Source organism: Cucurbita pepo, chromosome 15 (genome assembly GCF_057944985.1).
Source record: "Cucurbita pepo subsp. pepo isolate OVF chromosome 15, ASM5794498v1, whole genome shotgun sequence".
Taxonomy (NCBI): Eukaryota; Viridiplantae; Streptophyta; class Magnoliopsida; order Cucurbitales; family Cucurbitaceae; genus Cucurbita; species Cucurbita pepo.
Window position 1 is genome coordinate 8911448 of NC_141812.1, and position 23763 is coordinate 8935210.

The following is a 23763-nucleotide window of genomic DNA, read 5'->3' on the forward strand; positions in this document are numbered from 1 at the left end:
AATACTTCTAGCATACTTTATCCTCACTTTCTTAGAATTGATTCAAGTAAAGCATGCTTCAATTTGGAATTCCTATGATTGAACCACCAAAAAGAAAAGTGCACATCGTTGGTATAAGCCATGGTTTCCAATTCTTTTAAGCATTTTTTTAGTTATTCTATCCTCATGATTGCTCTCCTCGGATGTGGTCTTGGTTCATTCATGTACCCCTCATTTACTCAGATATCACATGCCCACCATCTATCGACTTGATTCGTCCCCAAACCACATCTTATGGGAGAGGTACCACTTTGATATCATTTGTAACGACCCTAATTTCTTGTTCAAATCAAGGTCGCCACTACATGCATAACTTAATTGCAATGCACGGAAAAAATCATTTAAAAGAAATAATAATTGTCAACTTCCCCCTACCCGATAGTTTTATGGAGTAAGCGGTTATTGTTGCCTTTTGCTTACATTCCCATATAACAACAATTTTAATTTCATTTTAATTTCTCAAATTTTGTGTTCAAAACTCTCTCTTATAGGTGCCTTACCTTTACCTTTCTTCTTGAATTGGGGCCAGAAGCTCAAGCATACGTCTGTTGCGACGCGAGAATGAATAGACTTAACTCACTTATTGCTAAGAAGTGAATGCCGCATAATCGCAAGTCTACCGCCATCAAAGTGCAATTGTGAGCCATGAACTTACACGTTCATTGTAAAAAACAAACAATGAGGCAAAAAATAAATAACCAGAATTTAAATAAAACAAAGAAAATAAAGTATTTGTTGTGATCTAACCAAAGGGCTAAGAAAGAAAAACAACATGGATGCATTTGCCCTAAGCTTGGTCTCATGACCATCATCACAACGTTGTAGGTGGCTTACCTTTACCTTTACCTAGGTAACCTCACTATTAGTTGTTATAGTTTAAGTCTGGCATCGTTTACACATATATGTTTCTAAATGAATTTATGCACACATTAGAGATATTGTGCATGAAGTAGCGACTTTATTTTAGTAGTGAACATAGAGCTGTTACATCTTGTTATTTTTTGTAGAGAAAAAAAAAAATCATTATCATGTGAAGTTGGACGGGTTCAGTTGAACTAGACCAATCTGGTTCAATTGGACCATTTTGAACCATTTTCTCTATTTCTCTATCGGACTTCAACCAACTAATATTTTTTATGATTTTATATCATAACTAGGGAGTTTTGAGAAATTTGAAGTAGGAAAAAGCCTTACTTTAACTAAAAAGGTTAGCGGATTGAAATTCCTATTTGAGCTTTACCTTGTTAGCTTATCAAGTTACTGTCACGTCTCTAGTAGTGAACATGTCTTGAGTGACAAGAGTTTACCTAGCATCGTAATGGCACAAGATCACTCATGTTATGATTATACAATGTGAGAACTATGAAAGAGTTGTCATAAGTTTCACAATTATATTGGATGAGATGAATGATCAGGGTTGTGCCTAGATATATGTGATAGATCGTGTTATCAAGTTAATATGTTGAAACTGTTTAGGACATGAGTTCATATAATATGGAGATAGTTGATAGCTACAGGATCGTTTATGCATGATTATCTAACTTTTTCAATATTAGACTCGTTTTTAGAGGTGATTGATCTAGATTAATAAAGATAAATTAAAGCAAACAATGTTATATTTCTTCTCTAGATGGGGGAAGAATCCACACAAATCGAATTTTTTGAGCAACATATCGAGAGAGAATTGGATTTGGTTAGACAATGTGTGGTTGGTAAACAATGATCGTTTTTTTTAGTATGGTACCAAATGTCTTGACAAATATTTAATTTGATTCCACAAGATCTATTTTTGTTCAAGTAACGTATTCTAACCAATTAAAAGGATCTTCTGATCAATCTCGATCTAGAAAATAACCAAAAATCTTTTTGAGAAGTGGATGTCTTAAAAACTTTAAATTTTATGTTTCACTCCTCAAGCGTACTAATGCAACCTATAATAAAGAGAATTTATTTAATAACCGAGGAGAATAAAAGCTTTTTTCATGAACTTCACGGACCCAAATGCAATCTAACCCAAACTTTAGGGACCTAAAGTATAACTTTTCTATATTTGACATGCCATAAAAGCTATTTAATAACATAAACTAATGCTCATAGCCTCAAAGGAGGAAGACAAAAGAAGCAATAAAAAGAGACCCAATGCTTAAAAGGTGGCTAAATGAGAGATTGATAAAAAGGGATACACGACTCTTCAAAGCTTCTCTTATTGACTCGGACATAACTGTAGTGCACGTCCTCTTACTATTAAGGTGACATTCTTCAGTATGGCCATTGACCTTCATAATTGCCAGGCGGGTCATAGTTGCAGGTGATGAAAGTACCACCACTGTTGCATCTCACTTTTGCACATCCAATTCGAACAGATTTACTCCACACTACTTGAGTGTAGTGGCGACACTCGTTGCCAAGGCACGAGTTGGAGTTATAATCATAAAATTGTTTCTCGTTTACCCACATTTGAACTGCGTCAGTGCATGATAAGGAAGCTCGGTCGGCCGAGCTTCCTGCAAGATTTTCCCCATTAGGCCCATTAGAGTGGACCATCTGGCAATCTTTGGCACGTTGGTTGGCATATTGTCGGGCATAGTTTGCCACAGTTTCATCCCATTGGATGGGTCCAACACCGACTTGTGCACGAGCGGCGTTGTGGGCATCGACAAAGTCTTGAGACATGTCTTGAGCCATAGATCTATGGCAACATGATAGAAGTACTCAAGACACAAAGGAGAGAAATGGAGAGGTTGATGAGAGCCATTTTGGGTTATGAGTAGGAAAATGATGAGATATTTGTGTGGGAAAATGGGATGAGAATTGTTGCTATTTATAAGAATGAAAATGTGGAAATTTATGGAGAAATTGTGAGAAAAAATGGGTTGATTGATTATCCAAAAGCAGCCCAAGAGAAATTTCCTTAGCTGGATGACTAAGATCAAGACTTTGCACATGACATTGACTTGGATATAATTATTTTTATTGTTATAATTATTTTTATTATGTTCTATGAGATTGTATACGATTGGAGAGGAGAACGAAACATTCTTTATAAAGGTGTGAAAATCTCTCCCTAACCGATGTGTTTTAAAATCGGTGAGGCTGACGGCGATATGTAATGTGCCAAAATAGACAATATCTACTAGTGATGAGAAGACCATTACAAATGGTGTCATAGCCAGACATTGGACGGTGTGTCAGTAAGAATGTTGGCCCTCAAGGGAGTGGATTGCGAGATCTCACATCGGGTGGAGAAGGGAACGAAGTTTTCCTTATAAGGGCGTGGAAACCTTTCCTTAATGGGCATGTTTTAAAACGTGAGCCTAACAACAATACGTAAAAGATCAAAACGAACAATATCTACTACCGGTGGGTTTAGACAGTTACATATTCAATCTCAATCGTTTACTACTTAGAATTATTATGGAAAGAAAACAAAGTTCAGCACCTGTTGGCTAGCATGCTCTCTGAACCGAACATGAAAATCGTTTTCGATCGTGGAAAAAAAAAAAAATACACTTAATCAAATACGTGAACATTTTAAAAGAGGACTCAAGAAAAAACGTGAAAACTGAGATATTGCTAAGTTTCTTTATTAGAAAGACTTGGCAGTCGGGTCTTCGTCTTCTTCACACTCCGTGATTGCCTGCGAGAATTAGAAAAGAGCAAGGCAGACCAAAAAAAAAAAAAAAACAAAGGACATACTTTGATTACTAAGGTTGGGTCCCATGTTGTTCGTGTTTCTCGTTTCTTTCTATGTTCAAATTTCTATAAAAAAAAATTGTACATATAAAACAATTCATAATTGTTTCTGCATTTAAATTTGATTTAGTTCGAGTTGTTTCGAGTTGTTTGGTTGAATATTTTATTAAAGATGTTTGGAAATATTATGTCCCATGATCAAATAATCGGTGTGGAATGCTATTAGAATTTTATATAAATAACTAATATTTTTCTTTTGCAATTATATCTAACCAATTTATTAGATTTGTTAATTTTAGATGATTAATTATTGCTAGATAGTTTTTTAAACAAAATATTGTCTGTTTTGGCAGGTTGTATATCATTGTCAGTCTTACGGTTTTCTTATGGTTCTAAAATGCGTCGTTGAAACTGTGAGGCTGACGACGTTACGTAACTGGCCAAATGAGACAATATCTGCTTACGGTGGATTTAAGTTGTTTCAATGGTATTAGAGTCAGACACTAGGCAGCGTGCTAGCGATAACGCTAAGCCTTGAAAGGTGTGGAACACTGAGCGGTGTGTCAACGAGGACGTTAGGCTCCTAAGGGGGTAATTTGTAAGATCCCACATCAATTGAAGAGAGAAATGAGTGTCAATGAGTGGCCTTGAAGGAGGTGGATTGTAAGATTTCACATCGATTGGAAAGAGGAATGAGTGACAACGAGGACGTTGGGTCCTGAAGGGGAGTGGATTGTTAGCTCCCACATCGGTTGGAGAAGGGAACGATACATTTTTTATAGGAGTGTGAAAATCTCTCTACTAGACCCGACTCCTTTTAAAAATCTAAAAGGGAAGCCGAAAGAAAAAGTTCAGAAAGGACAATATCTACTACCAATAAACTTATATGGTTACAAAGTCAAATCATTGGATGAAATTGTAATTTGTTTTTCATTCATAATTTACTTCCGACATAAAATACATATATTTCAAATTTATTATCATTTACCTTTTATTTCTTCTCTCAATCATTTGGGATATGTGGGAATCGTTTGCCTGTAACTATTTAGTAGGTAAGAATTTGTGTGGTCGATTCTATTTTAAATTTGATAAATGCATTAAGAAAAAAAAAATTAATAAACAAGAAACTACAACTACAAACAAAACTTATCATATCTAAAAAAACAACAAAAATAAAATTAAAAACAAAATAGAAAAAGAAAATCATGCCAAAAAAAAATGAGAAATTGAGAAGAGTCGAGAAAAATAAAAAAGTAGAAGAAAAATAAAAATTAACCAAAGCAAAAAAATAGGTGAAAAAAACCGAACAAAAAAAATGAAAGGTGTACATTGAATCCGACAACACGACACAATACTATAAGGGGTGGGTTGGGTCAGATAACATTTCACATTGGGTAGGATTAAGGAAACTTTTTAGACCAATCTATAAATTGCAAATTCGTTTGTTGTCTTTCACGGTATCTTTTAAAATCTTTCATGACTATGTAAAAAAATATTAAGAAATCGAAGTTACATTCTAAATAAAGTATGTTGATAAGATATAAGTATGTCAATGATATTCTTGATCTATCGAAAAAGAAGTAGATCAATTACGTTGACATACGTATATCAATTGATATACCAAAAACCCTAAATTTCAAACTTTCGTGTGGTTAGGGTTATTTCTGACTTTTCACCTTTATTATTTTTGTTGAGTCACATTAAATTAAAATGTTGGAATTGTCGGAGTCTAGCTAGTTCGCTACTCTTACTCGATAAATGAAATTTTGAGAACTAGAATCATTGTTGGAGATTGGGCACAAGTTTCTTTTGAATATACGTATTTATTTAACTATGATGTTCAATATTTTTGGAGAAACAAGGCAAGGAGAAAGAACAACAAGAACTTACATAAAAACATGTGTTAAGAACAGCCGACATAAACTTAAAAACATGTGTGTATTAACACCAACTAATGACAACATCATCATCTCAAGCACCATTTATTTTCAAGAACAAAAGCATATACGAACTTCATTATTATTATTATCATTAGCATACTTAATAAGGCCACTCGCCATCCCAATTGCCTGGAGGATCATAATTGCAAGACACAAACCACCAGCCATTGTTGCATTGAACTCTCGCACACCCAACACGATAAGAGCTTTGCCAAACAACCTGCGTGTAATGAAGACACTCACCTCCAGCACATGCATTAGTGTTGTAACTATAGTAAGGCTTTTCATCAACCCATAGCTTCACTGCAGCTGTGCCAGTGAATCCATTGTTGCCCTTTGCAAGGTTCTCGCCATACGGCCCGTTCGAATGCACCAATTGGCAATCTCCTTTCCTCGAGTTCGCGTATGTTTGAGCGTAGGCGGCTAGAGTTGTGTTCCATACCATGTTTCCGACGCCGACGGCTGATCTGGCTGAGTTATGGTTATTAATGTAATCTTGAGCTGCATTCTGAGCGTCTGATGATTTGACTAAAAGGGTCGAGAGAAGAATAATGAGAGTAAGAATAGTCATCGTTGTTCGAGTTTGGATGAGGAAATGGAAGTAAGGGTAGGGAGATTTATAGTGTGATGGTAATAAAATTGTGAAGGTGGTAAAGTGAGTGAAAGTGGGCATTGCAAGCAAAGGGCTTTTTAAGTGTTAAATGGATGAAATTTGAATCAAGACATCCCCTTTAGACTTTGAAGCTTTGCGGTAGGCGTCGGGTAAGCTATGGAAAGGATTATTTATGGTGAATTTATGCGTTTACCAAGAGAAGTCCCACGTGCTTCTTGGGAATGAGGAAGAAAACCATATGGATTAAGTTTTAGAACATGAATTCTTTGTTTAAAATACTTCATTAAATAAGTGGAAAAGAGTTTGATTACATTTTTTATCTACGGGATAAACTTCAAAGAAGATGTCCGGAAAATGTTGTTCAAATTATTCTAAGATATTGCAATTAATGTTATATTAAAGAAGAATCAAGCTTCATTTATTCATTGACGGTTTACAAATTTTTTGTTGATGATAATCTAGAGCTATACGGCTTTTAACCAAATGCTAAGTTTCTTTGCAATTGTATATAGTTTAGGTTACATGCTTATAAAGAAAGAATGTTTCGTTCTCCCCCCAATCGATGTGGAATCTCACAATCCACCTTGTCTACTGGGGAGAGGTTTCCAAACCCTTATAAAAAATGTTTCGTTCTCCTTCCAACCGATGTAGGATCTCACAATTCACCCCCTTCAGGACCCAACGTCCTCAATAACACTCATCCCCCTTTCCAATCTACCTCTCTTTGGGGCCCTACATCCTCGCTAGACACCGCCTAGTGTCCACCTCCTTTAGGACTCAGCATCCTAACTGGCACACCACCTAGTGTACACCCCCCTTTGGAGCTCAGCATCATCTCCAGCACACCACCTGGCCTCCACCCCCCTTGAGGCTTAGCATCCTTGCTGGTACACCGCCCGATTTCTGGCTCTCATACTATTTTTAACGGTCCAAGTCCACAGCTAGCAGGTATTGTCCTCTTTGTAATTTTTTTTTCGGGTTTCTCCTCAAAGTTTTTAAAACACGTTTTCTAGGAAGATGTTTTCACACCTTTGTAGACCTATGCTTCATTCGAGAGGTGAGAATTTTTTTCTCCTAAGTTCTAGTCTTCAAGTGTTGAGGTATTATTATAACCCTCATAGTCTTTTAGTCCTCATGGAATGTTCGATCTTCATGAACTTAGAGGATTCTTCTAATTTATTTGTCTCTAAATTCTCTTTTAATTTTTCTATCACGATTTCAATATTTCAATCGTTTATGAGTTATCCATGAGTATTATGGGTTTGAACTTTGATGGCCTTTCAGCTTGACTATTCGAGTCTCGGGTTCATTGGCTTTGGGTCCAATCGTTTGAGTTTTACGTCAAATATTAAATGTGTCATTTTGGGCTTATTTGATCAAGGGTTTAAATACCATTATAACTCAATTCGACCAAACAAGACTTACTTGATACTATATCTGTAACGTTATTACTCGGGAATGTCGTTTTTAATTTCAAACTTAATTTAGAATACATTTCAATTTGTATTATTTCAATCTATCACCATTAAAATTTAAAATAAAAATTTCTAAACAAGACTTGGCTTAAATCAATATTGTTTAATGTTCTAAAATAATCTTAAGCTAGACCAAAAACAAAAACCAATTTCATTGGGACAAGTAATTATTATTCTATTAGAAAAATTATATTGCCCCAAAGGGAAGCTTCTAGTAGAGAACAATAACATTGTATAGACTTTGACTCACATGTCTTGGCGACTTGGTTGTCAACTCCTACATATACATGTTAAATTATTATGATCTAATTCCAAAAGCCTTTGCTTATGATCGTGGATCGAACAAATTTTTCACACTCTTGGCGTAATTCAATTGGTTAAGGTATAAACAATGAAGAATTTAGGGTTTTAAATTTTTTATCCGAAAAAAAAAAATCTATAGTATTATCGATAATATAATTTTGCCTAGTTCTTAGAGAATTCGATTAACAATTTCTTAAGCTTAAATGGGTAATCGTTTGACTTAAAATTTTGAAAAGTTTACGTTGATGACACATTTATGCTCAAAGTTGTGTCTAATTTGGCGTCAATTTTGACTTGTACATGATAACAACACGCTCCTTGTGAAAATCTCACATTGGTTGGAGAGGAAAACGAAACACCCTCTATAAGGGTGTAGAAACATTTCCACAACAGACATGTTTTAAAGCTTTGGAGGGGAAGCCTGAGAGGGAAAGCCAAAAGAGGACAATATCTGCTAGCGGTGGATCTGGGCCGTTACAAATGGTATCAGAGTCAGACATCAGGCTGTGTGCAAACAAGGAGGAAGGATTTATTGGGGGTCCCATACGATTGGAGAAAGGAACGAGTACCAGCGAGGACATTGGGCCCCGAAGGAGGTGGATTGTGAGAATCTCATATTGGTTGGGGAGGAGAACGAAACACCTTCTATAAGGGTGTGGAAATCTTTCCCTAGCAAACGCGTTTAAAACTTTGGAGGGAAAGCCCGAAAGGAAAAGCCTAAAGAGGACAATATTTACTAGCCATGGATATGGGTCGTTACACTTCTAGTTCTACCCTATTTAGCTCAGTCACGTAAAGACTATCGGGATATTTCAAGCAACGATCTTTCTAAACTCTTGCAAAGGTTCAATCACAAATAACATTCTTCATCCTAGCACTCGAATTTCTTTTATTATTTGTCATCCTGTTCATACAAATTTCAATATATGTCAAAATAATTTGAGGTTGGCTCCAAATCCATTCAATTTAGAGATAGTCTTTGTTATTCTTTTCTTCTTTCTTAAATGGATAATTATTAGCTTTCATATTTTTCCATGGAAAAAAAGTACAAGTTTTATCTTTCAAAGTTAGGCTCATTCTAATCTCACAATCAAAGAAAACAATTGAAAAGTTTTATTTCATTTCGGTCGTGAGTTCAGTCAAGTCGAGACATTTTTTAGATTCAACTTAATTCGTCAGCTACTAATTTATTTTCAATTCGAACTTTATTAAATAATGAATTCAACTCAACTCAACTCAACCATAAATTTTTGTAAACGGAGTTCATTTGGATGATTCGAGACCGTTTATTCAATTTTTTTTGTTTTGAAAAAAAAAATTAATATATTAATTTGTTTATTTTCAAATATTTTAAGCTTTCAAATACTTAGTTGTTTAGTTTAACTCGATCTAATTTTAGAGTAACTCATGAACCAAACCAATTGATAAAGTTTTTCATTTATTTGAACCTAACTTAACTCAAATAAGTTCATAACCCAACACAAAAATAGTACATTGGGTTGGGTTGATGACGTTTTTTTAACATTCTATATCAGCTTAATTTTATAGATGATTTTGGGCTGATTTTTTTATTTTAACATAGAGCGGAGAAATTCGAACATTAACCTCTTAATCAAAGTAGTTGCTCACGAGAGTGCGAGAATTTAAATCTCTAACAATTTAGTCGAGAATAATGTTTTTACGACGACTTAGTGCATATGTTTTTGTCTCATTTCCAAGCATGATTAGTGACCCAAAGCCTCCACAAGTTTGTCCAAGGCCATTTTTGTTTGCTTTCTAGAAAAATCAATCTTGGCTTATTCTCCCTTTCGTGTACTAACTCATGTCGTATTCAAAGCTATTGTAGTTTCACGTTTTCGATTTTGCAATAGCTATATCAACATCGAGAATTACCACCTTAGGTCCTAATTTGTTAATTGTTTAGATTTTAATTTTCAATTTTTTAAATTAAGCTCGTAAATATTACTTCCACCCGATCATTTTTCTAGTTCATTACGTACTTTTTACGAGTATTTTCAAAATCTAAAACCAAAATTTGACTCACATTTTAAAAACTAATTTTAAATTTCTAGACCAACTAAAAAATAAATTCTAAACCCATAAATAAAAAATAAAAAATAAAAAACAAATATGTTAGTTTTTAAAATTCAACCCTTTAATAAAAACTTAATTTGAATGAAAAATATATTTTAAACATTAATAACGAGAAAAAAGTATTAGTTTAATTAATTGTTGTATATAGTAACTTAGATGCACAAATAATCAATATTGATTATAATTAATAATTTCTAGTTGCGTGTATGCGTTTTTGAATACTCCACCACCCTAAAATATTCTCCTTGTTCGTATAATATTCCACAATTTCATGCCTATAAATCACTGCCATACCCATCCCATTTTCTTCCCACCAAACTTCTAACCATTGTATCACAACTCCATCTCCAAATAATGGATCTTTTCAAGCTCTCCCTCTCCCTCTTCTATGTCGTCTTGAGCTTTGCCATGTTTCATTCCTCTCTCGCTCAAGACTCGCCTCAAGACTTTGTCAATGCCCACAATGCAGCTCGTGCCCAAGTTGGCGTTGGGCCAGTCCAGTGGGACGAAAGGGTAGCTAGTTTTGCTCGACAATATGCCAACCAACGCATCAATGACTGTCGATTGGTGCACTCAGGTGGACCATATGGGGAAAATATTGCATGGGGTAGCCCTGACTTGTCAGGGACTAATGCTGTTCGGATGTGGGTTGATGAGAAACAATTCTACAATCCTAGCGCTAATACTTGTGCAGCTGGTAAGGTGTGTGGCCATTACACTCAAGTGGTGTGGAGAAACTCGGTGAGAATTGGATGTGCTAAAGTGAGATGTACAAACAATCGTGGTACATTCATCATTTGCAATTATGATCCACGCGGCAATATCATAGGCCAAAGGCCATTCTAAGAAGGTTATAACTAAAATAAAAGTATTGGTCATGAATGAAAGTTACTAAATAAAAACAACTTTAGTTGTAATCTGTCTAGTAATCCACACCCTTATGAATGTTCTATGTATGGTACATCTTATTATTCATGAAATAATGAATATGTGAACGTTTGTATCATGCCTAAAAAATAGTTTGAGATCTCTTAATCATCCCCTACACAAACTTCTCATAACACGTAATCATTTCATAACACGTAATCATTTCAATGCATGACCTTATCACTACCAACTCATAATCTTCACAAGTACATATGAAAATCCTTATCAGTCGAGACAAGTTCGCTATTAAGAGTTACTAGCTACCCCTATTAGTAACGACATAGTAAAATAAACCATCGGGGAGAGACCCCATATCATTGCCAACCAATGATCGACACTTTGTAAACACACATCACTTGAGATGAGTACATGATTAAGAGTTAGTTGGTAAACCTCTAACCGTCCTCGCAAAGTATAAGAAACTAATCACTATACCATATGACACAGTCGAGAATCAGACGATAGGGTTTAGAAAGCTCACCCAACAATAGCAAACTATCATGTTCACAAGTCATCTAAGCTCATATGGTATCTAACACGATCGTCTATTTAAGGCATGTTCGTAATAATCAAATGAGATCATCATGTACTTTTAATTCATTTATCATAGTTCATTCTACCTAATTTGATCTTAAAATAAAGGGAAGATCACGTGAACATACAATCACATGTCAAACAAATCAATCCTAGCATAGGTTCCGACCAATCATGCATAATCAAACTAAACCTCATCAAAGAAGAACATAATTCATGATACAACATTTTAATCATGTTTATTTCTACAAAACTTCTCAATTAAGTCTTAAATTAAGATAAAATATGGGAACCAGAGAAAATAAATTACAAATAGAGTTTTAAATAGTTGAAATAGGTCAAAATAGTCAAATGGGTCAGAAACTTGGTTTAGTTGAATTGGCCACATTATCATCCTTAACCTTCGATTTGCAGGTGGCTCGTGCATTCTTCCTCTAGTCGACTATCTCAGCAGCTCTGATTGCTCGATTCTTAGCTTTGTTCAAGTTGGTCCTTCTCCAAAAGTTTAAGGTCTCTCTTTGAGGCAAAAATCAACTTTAATCGAGAGGGAGACATGACCAAGCGTCCTATTTGTCTTTTTACCTATTTGAGTAGTTACTAACGGTGAAGTGCAAACAACCGTATTGCTATGCAACAATAGAGCAGGATAGCATTTTGCGCCCATATCTTTGAATTTGAGGGTAAAAAGCTCGCTTCTTATATGGGATCCGACGCATCCAGCAGAGCGAAGCAGCGTTTCATTCCTTTCGGGGGCATCCTTACGCATTGGCTGGGAGTGAAGTGCCACAATCCCATTCATCATTTTGGATCTACATAAGCCAAAACTCATAGCACTGGCAACGTCTCCAGCATAAATACAAGGAGGATGTATAGCTGATATAGGATCTTGTGAAACAGGATTTGATTCTGCAAGCGGTTCGGTACGAACGAAGAAATTTCGAACAAAAGGATAAGAACTCGCTAATAGGAAAGGAGAGAAAAACAAAGCAATGCCAAGAGTTCTGTCAATCCGCTGTTCATCGATAGACGAAGCTCTCTCTTTATCACATCGTGCCAGATGCAACAAAGGATGAGTCCTTTTTACTTCTTGTGAACCACGAGAGCGCTGGGAGCCCAGAGGAGCAAAGCTCATTTGACTTTCAGGGTAAAGCGGTGCATAAAAAAGGGCTGGCCCGTCAAAAGTCCGGTTCCTCCGCGAACGAAGTTCATAATCAACAAGGGTTCGAAGAACGAAGGGAGTGCACAACAGGAGCTCATACCCACTTTTTTTGTCGTAACGAGGGAGATCTCGAATGGGGTTTTTCACGAAGTTCGAAAGAAAGGAATAAAAAAGAGTTTCTCTATGGCCTCCTCGTTTTGAGACATTATGGCTTTGGGGGCGACCCCGGTAACAAAGAAGGAATCCATAAACACTTGGGATCCGACACCATGATAAAATACTACCCTCATGATTAGACCATGTCCCTAAGATTTGATAAAAGAAAGGTGCATTCACGGTTAATACGTTGGAATTGGATAAGTTATTAGGAATATGACGGAACGAAAGACCAAAGAAAGAAGTATACACCAAAATGCAGGTGCTGCACCAAACGCTGGTGGTTCTTTCTTATTGGAAGTGAATGCAAAGAAAAGGCCAAAAAATAACAAATAATGAAACAATTCATATATTGACATTTCGTGCTCATTTCTGCTTTCTTATTCCCATCCTCCGGTAACCACAAGATGATCCACAAGAAAGGTGGCAGGATTCGAACCTATGGCCGCCCCTGACCTGCTCGGTTGGGTGGCCGAGTTAGCCCCCCTCCTCGCCTCTGTACCCGAAACAGATGCGCTGCGCTAACCATTTCAAAGTTTAGGGGGAAGCTTGAAGGAGTGAATACATTTCAAAGTTTTGCATTTTCATTTTCATTTAGTAGCATATAGATTAGTGTGGGGTATTTTTAGTCTATGTTATTTTCATTATTTCAATTTGTTTATTAGTTTATGTTATTTTCATTATTTCAAAATGTTTGATGTGAACAAGTTTTTTGAATTTTTGATTGACTTCAACTAAGAATAGAAAAACACCAAAAATAAAGAAGAGAGGAACTAAATTAGGAAGTTGATTGTTAGAATCCATGGCGCATATGACGCGAAGCCTTGAGTGAAAGGCATTGGTTGTCCCTATAAATAAAAGAACAAAAACCCTTCACAAGAAATCCATCCTCACATTCTTCTTCTTGTTTTTTTTCTTTTTTTTCTTTTTTTTGTTGTTGCATCATCAAGCCTCAAATAAAAAAATAGGATGTCGAAAATGACACTCGCGGCGGCGACGCTGTGCTTGGTTGCACTAAGCCTAAGGCACGTGGTGGTAGGTCAAGAACCCGGGGACGACTTCGTTAAGGCACACAATGCAGTTCGAGAGAAGAAAGGGGAGCGTCCGGTGTTCTGGGACGAATTACTTGAAGAACATGCTAAAGCCTATCTCCAAACCAAGGTGGAAACTTGTGAGATGGTGCACTCCACAGACTCTCCTTATGGGGAGAACCTGGCCACGTCAAATGGGGATTTGACGGCGGAAGGTGCGGTGGCGGCATGGGCGGCTGAGGAGAAGTACTATGACCATAAAAACAACAGATGCGTGGGTGGTGAGTGCCGCCATTACGTCCAATTGGTGTGGAATGCCACTTTTCTTGTGGGTTGTGCCACTGTTAAGTGCCGTAACAGTTGGACTTTGGTTGGATGCAATTATAATCCTGCTGGTAACATTGTCGGCGAGGAGCCCTATTAGTTCATCATCATACCTTCTTCATCAACCTTTATTTCTTTCATTATTATTACTCAATTTCCTCATCCCATTCCCATTCCTTTCTTAACTATTATTACAACCATTCTTTGTTTCAATTTGTGTACTTCATTTCAATTCCATTGCCGGGTCAACCCTGGTTATTCCATTTTCAATGGTGTGCCTCTTTACAAGTTCTTTTACGACCTTAACCAATTAAACTCTATACTTAATACGAACTTTGTTTAATCGGTTACTTTTATGAAAATCAAATCATGTCTAATCCTTTAATATTAAACTCAAACTTTGTATACAACTTAGCTATCTATTTACTCACCAATTCTAACGTGTTATTGCCACTTGATTTTTGCCTCTATAAGTCATTAATAAAAATAAGAAAGTTATCCGAAAATGTGTGAGTTACCATGGGTACTCTGTTTTATCTCATTTAGGATTCACTTGGCTTCTCGGCTCCAACTTAGGTCTTATATATTTGGAGACCTTCCTACCACATTGGACTTTCAAATTCGTTTTTTACACTTTTGTAGCGTTTGAGGTTATTGTTTAGGTAAGTTGAAATTTGAGGAGTTAATTTCTCAATAGAATTCTAAATTATGATCGTAAAACTACACATGTTATATTGTTTTATGATTTATTGACATGTGTTATGTTATATTTATGCTATGATATATGTAATGTTGTGCTGTGTTGTCAGTTATACTATGATATGATTTTTTTATGTCATGGAATTATGTTAAGTTATCAATGTTATATGATGCATGAATCTCTATGTGCCACACCATGTAAATTACTTTACGCTCGCTCTGTGCCTATATGACATTAGAAAACTGTGAATGTTTGCTGAATCACCGGTGAGAGTTCTCTTATGGTAAATTACAAATAATATGGAAATAGTAATAAAAGGAAAGAATAATAAATGAATGCAATATATTTGCCTTTAATAAGAGGGCAAATATGGGAACCCGTAATGTAAGGTGAATATCTAGATATTTGCCTTATAGTGAACGGTCAACTATCCTTAACACCCCCCGCAAGCTGAGCGTCGGATTTGAACGAACGTAAAGCTTGGATCTGAAAAATTCAAAGAGAGGTCGAGAAATACTCTTTGTGAAGATGTCAACAACTTGAAAATGAGAGGGTACATATTGTGTGCGAAGTTTGCCAGCGATAACAAGTTCTCGAAGAAAATGATAATCTAGTTCAACATGTTTGGCCCGCTTGTGAGAAACGGGATTAGAGCTAAAAAAAAATAGCACTTTTGTTGTCACATAAGAGTAAGGGCTGCTGTGAAATAGGGACCTTGAGGTCATGCAAAAGTGTCACATAAGAGTAAGGGCTGCTGTGAAATAGGGACCTTGAGGTCATGCAAAAGATGCGTAACCCAAGGAAGTTCAGCAGCGGTTGTGGCAAGAGCACGATACTCAGATTCACAGCTGGAGCGTGAGACAGTAGGTTGCTTTTTGGCATTCCAAGAAACCAGATTGTTACCAAGATAAATAGAATAGCCGGATGTAGAACGACGAGTATCGGGACAACCAGCCCAGTCAGCATCCGAATAAGCGACTAGCATACTAGGAACAGTGGATGGACGAAAGGTAAGACCAAAGTGGAGTGTTCCTTTGACATAGCGAAGAATAAGTTTGACAGCAAGAAAGTGATCTGGAGTAGGGGCATGCAAGAATTGACTGACAGAATTGACAGCATAGGCAATATCTGGACGCGTAATAGTCAAGTACTGAAGGGCGCCAACAAGAGATCTGTAGAGAGTAGGATTAGAGAAAGGAGAACCATCAGCAGTCAGGTGTTGAGAAACAACCATGGGAGTGTGAACTGGTTTGCTATCGAGCAACTGAGCACGAGTAAGAATATCTCGAGCATATTTTAACTGACTAATAAAGAGACCATCAGAAGTGGGTGAAACTTCACGACCAAGAAAGTAACTGAGAGAACCCAAATCTTTGGTAGCAAACTCAGAATGAAGCTTGCGAGTAAAGCTGTCAATAAGAGATGAGTTGTTGCCGGTAACAATAATGTCATCAACATAAAGAAGCAAATAGATAATGTTAGATTGCTGATGAAAGACAAAAAGGGACGTGTCAGCGCGACTGCAAGAAAACCCAAGTGTGAGAAGAAATGAGCTAAAACGCTGAAACCAAGCACGAGGAGCTTGCTTTAAACCATAGAGCGCTTTCTTTAATAGACAAACATGAGTGGGAAATCGAGGATCAATATACCCAGGAGGTTGTTCCATATGAACACGTTCAATAAGAGTTCCATTGAGAAAAGCATTCTTGACATCAAGTTGTCGAAGAGGCCATTTATTTGTGACTGCAATAGAAAGCACAACACGGACAGTGGTAGCTTTGACAACCGGACTGAAAGTGTTAGTGTAGTCAAGACCAGGAACCTGATTATAACCTTTGGCAACAAGACGAGCCTTGAAACGCTCGACAGATCCATCAGGCAAATATTTAATACGAAACACCCATTTAGAGCCCACGATGTTGGTGTTGGCAGGGCGAGGAACCAAAGTCCAAGTATCATTTTGTTGTAATGCTCGAATTTCTTCATCCATGGCAGCCACCCAAGCAGGATTCTTAGCCGCAGATTTGAATTCTTTTGGCTCAGTGGATGCAAGAAGAGCAGAAAGAAGTCCAGATGAGCCCAAAATACCAAGATTTGCTGGATGACGAGTCTTGAATATACCAGCTTTGGCTCGTGTGATCATAGGATGAGTGCCCAAAGAAGAGAAATCAACAGGAGGTTCAATAGAGGTCGAATTAGAAGTCGAGGGTGGCAAAGTGGAACCTGCAAGAGAAGTATCAACCTGCACAGACTCATCTACAAGGTCAGAACAAATATCACACGGGGATGAACTGGATCGAGGAGTTTGCGGTGATGAAGTGGTAGGGGGGGATGAATCAATATGATGAAAATGTGGTTCTAAGAAATTTGAAATAGAAATAGAGGAAAGAGGTTGGGTCTGGGAGCTAGGGATAGCAGGAAAGTGGGTTTCATCAAATTGAGCATGACAGGTGATATATAGCTTAGTGGTGGCCGGATCAAGACAGCGGAACCCTTTATGAGCAGGACTATAACCCAAAAAAATACAAGGAATGCTGCGGGGAGAAAGCTTGTTAGGCATATAATCACGCAAATAAGGATAAACACGACAACCAAAGGGATGAAAATTGTCATAATGTGGAGTGTAGCCATAAAGGAGTTCAAAGGGTGACTTACCTCCAAGAAGTGGAGTAGGCAACCGGTTGATAATATAAGCTGCAGTGCTGAAGGCGTCAACCCAAAAACGAGAAGAAAGATGAGAGTGAAAGAGAAGGGACAAGCCAGTCTCAGTCACATGACGATGTTTTCTCTCAGCACGACCATTTTGAGCAGGTGTATATGGACAAGAGAGTTGATGGTGGATGCCAGAATTACGTAAATGAGTTTTGAAACAAGTACTAGTAAATTCGGTACCACCATCGCTTTGAAATACCTTGATACGAGAAGAATATTGATTTTCCACAAATTTTTGAAATTGAAGAAAAATATCAAAAAAATCAGATTTAAATTTTAAAGGGTAAAACCAAGTGAATCGAGAATAATCATCAATAAAAATAACATAATAAAGGAAACCCGAATTTGATTTGACGGGAGAAGGACCCCAAAGATCACAATGAATAAGATCTAACACATGAGACGACCTACGTTCATTGCGGGAATAAGGCAATCGATGACTTTTCGCAAGCTGACAAGTATTACATAATGATGGAGAAGGCAATAAAGACGTAAGAGAAAGATGACCTTTTCTATTTAAAAAAGAAATAACAGAATGATTCACATGACCTAGACGAGCATGCCATAAATCATATGAAGCACGTAAAGATTTGTTTCTAAGGGTTGAAATAAAAGCAGAGTTGCCGCGCTCCAGCACATATAGCCCTCCATCTCTTTTACCGGTTGCCACCACCCTTCCTGTTTGACGATTCTGGATAGTAATAAGATTATTAGTAAATGTAACGGAGAGAGGAAAATCAGACGTTAATTTACTTATGGAAAGAAGATTTTTAGTGAGGTGAGGGACAACCAAGACATCTAACAAGTGAATATTTGGAACAGGAGAAAGAGTACCGGTGTGGGTAATGGGTAGGGATGCACCGTTTCCTACAATCACAGAGTCCTTACCCGTGTAATTTTTAGACTGATCCAAAATAGATGGGTCGACAGTCATATGGGCCGAAGCTCCAGTGTCCAGAAACCAATCAGCAGTATCGGGTCCAGCAATAGAACATGACGTGTTAAAGGCTTCAGCAAGGTGAGCATGAGAAGAATCAGGTCGAACATACCGTTGGTTGCAGCGGTCAGCATAATGGCCCTCTTTGCGGCATATTTGGCAGTGAGGTGGTCGACGACCTTGACTTGAGTGGGTTCGTCCTCGATTAAAAGAGTTGTTTTTGTGAGAATAAGAACGACCTCGCTGGTTGGTAAAGGAAGCAGGGTGGCTTCCATGGGTGCGACCACGATTAGTGACTGTGAATGCTGTAGGAGTGGAGTTAGAGGACTCAAGGGAGAGCTGAAACAACTCAAAACTTTCAGCTTTAGAGACTAAATCTGCAAAACAGGGGATAGAGGTGAGAGCCATCTGAGCAGTAGAAAAAGCTGAAAATTCGGTGCCGAGTCCACGAAGGAACCAGTGCACTTTATCAATGTCCTCGACCGGTCTGCCAATGGCATGAAGTTGGTCACAAATTTTTTTGAAGGCACGGGCATACTCAGCAACAGGTTTGGAGCCACGTTTCATCAACTGCAAGTCATCCTTGAGTCTCAGTTCACGAGCTTTCGACTGATGGCTGAACGTAGTTTCCAACGCAAGCCAAACATCACGTGCAGTAGAGAGACCAACGACAACAGCCATGGCTTCCTCAGTGACAGAGGAGAGCAGGAGACAGAGAAGTCGTTGATCGGCTGCTCTCCATGCCAAATATTTGGGGTTGAGTGTTGAAGAGGTTTCTGGTTCAAAGCGAGGTGGTGGAACCATAGTTCCATCGACATAGCCCAGCATGTCTTGACTCTCAAGGAGAGGGAGAAGTTGGCTTTTCCAAAGAAGATAATTGGAGGAAGAAAGTTTGATGGTGATCATATGGATTAGAGTATTGAAAGGAAGAAGATGATAAGAAGATTCGGAAGCCATAGAGAAGAAAGGATCAGGTTGTTAAACCGAAAGGGCTGTGATACCATGTGAATGTTTGCTAAATCACCACACCTAAATGGGGGTGAGAGTTCTCTTATTTATAATCATTTTCAGGATACAGAAATATGGTAAATTACAAATAATATGGAAATAGTAATAAAAGGAAAGAATAATAAATGAATGCAATATATTTGCCTTTAATAAGAGGGCAAATATGGTAACCATGTAAATTATTGATAATATGAGATTAGAAAACTATGTATTTTACTGGATACACCATGTAAATTACTTTACGCTCGCTCTGTGCCTATATGACATTAGAAAACTATGTATTTTAATCATTGATAATATGAGAAGAATCATGTATGTCTCATATGAACAAGAATGGAAGTATGACTTGCATCTAAATAACGCCATGATATTTTATCGGCTCCTCAACCACATGCTACTTCTTTGTGAACGTTTATGTATAATCTAGATTTGATACCTGTATGACCCCACATTCCTATGCATCCCCTCCGACATGGTTACATTGCTTACTCCTAAAAGTGAAAACTATCTCCACATATCAATACTTCTAGCATACTTTATCCTCACTTTCTTAGAATTGATTCAAGTAAAGCATGCTTCAATTTGGAATTCCTATGATTGAACCACCAAAAAGAAAAGTTTCACAATTATATTGGATGAGGTCACTCCTGTTATGATTATACAATGTGAGAACTATGAAAGAGTTGTCATAAGTTTCACAATTATATTGGATGAGATGAATGATCAGGGTTGTGCCTAGATATATGTGATAGATCGTGTTATCAAGTTAATATGTTGAAACTGTTTAGGACATGAGTTCATATAATATGGAGATAGTTGATAACTACAGGATCGTTTACGCATGATTATCTAACTTTTTCAATATTAGACTCGTTTTTAGAGGTGATTGATCTAGATTAATAAAGATAAATTAAAGCAAACAATGTTATATTTCTTCTCTAGATGGGGGAAGAATCCACACAAATCGAGTTTTTTGAGCAACATATCGAGAGAGAATTGGATTTGGTTAGACAATGTGTGGTTGGTAAACAATGATCGATTTTTTTAGTACAGTACGAAATGTCTTGTCAAATATTTAATTTGATTCTACAGGATCTAGTTTCGTTCAAGTAACGGGTTCTAGCCAATTGAAAGGATCTTCTGATCAATCTCGATCTATCGAAGGAAAATAACCAAAAATCTTTTTGAAAAGGGGATGTCTTAAAAACTTTAAATTTTATGTTTCACTTCTCAAGCGTACTAATGCAACCTATAATAAAGAGAATTTATTTAATAACCGAGGAGAATAAAAGCTTTTTTCATGAACATCACGGACCCAAATGCAATCTAACCCAAACTTTAGGGACCTAAAGTATAACTTTTCTATATTTGACATGCCATAAAAACTATTTAATAACATAAACTAATGCTCATAGCCTCAAAGGAGGAAGACAAAAGAAGCAATAAAAAGAGACCCAATGCTTAAAAGGTGGCTAAATGAGATTGATAAAAAGGGATACACGACCCTTCAAAGCTTCTCTTATTGACTCCAACGTAACTTTAGTGCACGCCCTCTTACTATTAAGGTGACATTCTTCAGTATGGCCATTGACCTTCGTAATTGCCAGGCGGGTCATAGTTGCAGGTGATGAAAGTACCACAACTGTTGCATCTCACTTTTGCACATCCAATTCGAACAGATTTACTCCACACTACTTGAGTGTAGTGGCGACACTCGTTGCCAAGGCACGAGTTGGAGTTATAATCATAAAATTGTTTCTCGTTTACCCACATTTGAACTGCGTCAGTGCATGATAAGGAAGCTCGGTCGGCCGAGCTTCCTGCAAGATTTTCCCCATTAGGCCCATTAGAGTGGACCATCTGGCAATCTTTGGCACGTTGGTTGGCATATTGTCGGGCATAGTTTGCCACAGTTTCATCCCATTGGATGGGTCCAACACCGACTTGTGCACGAGCGGCGTTGTGGGCATCGACAAAGTCTTGAGACATGTCTTGAGCCATAGATCTATGGCAACATGATATTAGTACTCAAGACACAAAGGAGAGAAATGGAGAGGTTGATGAGAGCCATTTTGGGTTATGAGTAGGAAAATGATGAGATATTTGTGTGGGAAAATGGGATGAGAATTGTTGCTATTTATAAGAATGAAAATGTGGAAATTTATGGAGAAATTGTGAGAAAAAATGGGTTGATTGATTATCCAAAAGCAGCCCAAGAGAAATTTCCTTAGCTGGATGACTAAGATCAAGACTTTGCACATGACATTGACTTGGATATAATTATTTTTATTGTTATAATTATTTTTATTATGTTCTATAAGATTGTATACGATTGGAGAGGAGAACGAAACATTCTTTATAAAGGTGTGAAAACTTCTCCCTAACCGATGTGTTTTAAAATCGTGAGGCTGACGGCGATATGTAATGTGCCAAAACAGACAATATCTACTAGTGATGAGAAGACCATTACAAATGGTGTCATAGCCAGACATTGGACGGTGTGTCAGTAAGAATGTTGGCCCTCAAGGGAGTGGATTGCAAGATCTCACATCGGGTGGAGAAGGGAACGAAGTCTTCCTTGTAAGGGCGTGGAAACCTTTCCTTAATGGGCATGTTTTAAAACGTGAGCCTAACAACAATACGTAAAAGATCAAAACGAACAATATCTACTACCGGTGGGTTTAGACAGTTACATATTCAATCTCAATCGTTTACTACTCAGAATTATTATGGAAAGAAAACAAAGTTCAGCACCTGTTGGCTAGCATGCTCTCTGAACCGAACATGAAAATCGTTTTCGATCGTGGAAAAAAAAATACACTTAATCAAATACGTGAACATTTTAAAAGAGGACTCGAGAAAAAACCTGAAAACTGAGATATTGCTAAGTTTCTTTATTAGAAAGACTTGGCAGTCGGGTCTTCGTCTTCTTCACACTGCGTGATTGCCTGCGAGAATTAGAAAAGAGCAAGGCAGACCAAAAAAAAAAAAAAAAAAAAAAACAAAGGACATACTTTGATTACTAAGGTTGGGTCCCATGTTCGTGTTTCTCGTTTCTTTCTATGTTCAAATGTCTATAAAAAAAAATTGTACATATAAAACAATTCATAAATTTGATTTAGTTCGAGTTGTTTCGAGTTGTTTGGTTGAATATTTTATTAAAGATGTTTGGAAATATTATGTCCCATGATCAAATAATCGGTGTGGAATGCTATTAGAATTTTATATAAATAACTAATATTTTTCTTTTGCAATTATATCTAACCAATTTATTAGATTTGTTAATTTTAGATGATTAATTATTGCTAGATAGTTTTTGTAGCAAATTTATTGTCTGTTTTGGCCGGTTGTATATCATTGTCAGTCTTACAGTTTTCTTATGGTTCTAAAATGCGTCGTTGAAACTGTGAGGCTGACGACGTTACGTAACTGGCCAAATAAGACAATATCTGCTTACGGTGGATTTAAGTTGTTTCAATAGTATTAGAGTCAGAACATTGAGCGGTGTGTCAACGAGGACGTTAGGCTCTTAAGGGGGTAATTTGTAAGATCCCACATCAATTGAAGAGAAAAATGAGTGTCAATAAGTGGCCTTGAAGGAGGTGGATCGTAAGATTTCACATCGATTGGAAAGAGAAATGAGTGACAACGAGGACGTTGGGTCCTGAAGGGGAGTGGATTGTTAGCTCTCACATCGGTTGGAGAAGGGAACGATACATTTTTTATAGGAGTGTGAAAATCTCTCTACTAGACCCGACTCCTTTTAAAAATCTAAAAGGGAAGCCGAAAGAAAAAGTTCAAAAAAGACAATATCTACTACCAATAAACTTATATGGTTACAAAGTCAAATTATTGGATGAAATTGTAATTTGATTTTCATTCATAATGGAATTTTTAATTTATTCAAGAAAATTATATACTTTTACTTCCGACATAAAATACATATATTTCAAATTTATTATCATTTATCTTTTATTTCTTCTCTCAATCATTTGGGATATGTGCGAATCGTTTGCCTGTAACTATTCAATATCTTTATAAAAAATTAATAGTAGGTAAGAATTTGTGTGGCCGATTCTATTTTAAATTTGATAAATGCATTAAGAAAAAAAAATTTA

General features: G+C 36.9%; 5 protein-coding genes and 1 pseudogene across 5 annotated transcripts; 3 read left to right on the forward strand and 3 right to left on the reverse strand.

Moving 5' to 3' along the window:
• Nucleotides 1–1966: 1966 nt before the first annotated feature.
• Nucleotides 1967–2833, reverse strand: LOC111811949 (pathogenesis-related protein 1-like). Its single transcript, XM_023699025.2, has one exon. The coding sequence runs from the start codon at nt 2722–2724 to the stop codon at nt 2299–2301; it is 426 nt and encodes a 141-aa protein (XP_023554793.2). The 5' UTR covers nt 2725–2833; the 3' UTR covers nt 1967–2298.
• Nucleotides 2834–5564: 2731 nt separating this feature from the next.
• Nucleotides 5565–6337, reverse strand: LOC147789289 (basic form of pathogenesis-related protein 1-like). Its single transcript, XM_087118181.1, has one exon. It carries the CDS (start codon nt 6241–6243, stop codon nt 5773–5775), a length of 471 nt encoding a protein of 156 aa, XP_086974307.1. The 5' UTR covers nt 6244–6337; the 3' UTR covers nt 5565–5772.
• Nucleotides 6338–10454: 4117 nt separating this feature from the next.
• LOC147789290 (pathogenesis-related protein 1-like) lies at nt 10455–11113 on the forward strand. Its single transcript, XM_087117827.1, has one exon. It carries the CDS (start codon nt 10512–10514, stop codon nt 11001–11003), a length of 492 nt encoding a protein of 163 aa, XP_086973953.1. The 5' UTR covers nt 10455–10511; the 3' UTR covers nt 11004–11113.
• A 1362-nt stretch (nt 11114–12475) lies between these two features.
• Nucleotides 12476–12691, forward strand: LOC147789291 (uncharacterized; annotated as a pseudogene).
• A 1132-nt stretch (nt 12692–13823) lies between these two features.
• LOC147789292 (basic form of pathogenesis-related protein 1-like) lies at nt 13824–14558 on the forward strand. The gene has a single exon (XM_087118203.1). It carries the CDS (start codon nt 13903–13905, stop codon nt 14386–14388), a length of 486 nt encoding a protein of 161 aa, XP_086974329.1. The 5' UTR covers nt 13824–13902; the 3' UTR covers nt 14389–14558.
• Nucleotides 14559–20885: 6327 nt separating this feature from the next.
• LOC147789293 (pathogenesis-related protein 1-like) lies at nt 20886–21677 on the reverse strand. Its single transcript, XM_087118159.1, has one exon. The coding sequence runs from the start codon at nt 21644–21646 to the stop codon at nt 21221–21223; it is 426 nt and encodes a 141-aa protein (XP_086974285.1). The 5' UTR covers nt 21647–21677; the 3' UTR covers nt 20886–21220.
• Between the last annotated feature and the right edge of the window lie 2086 nt (nt 21678–23763).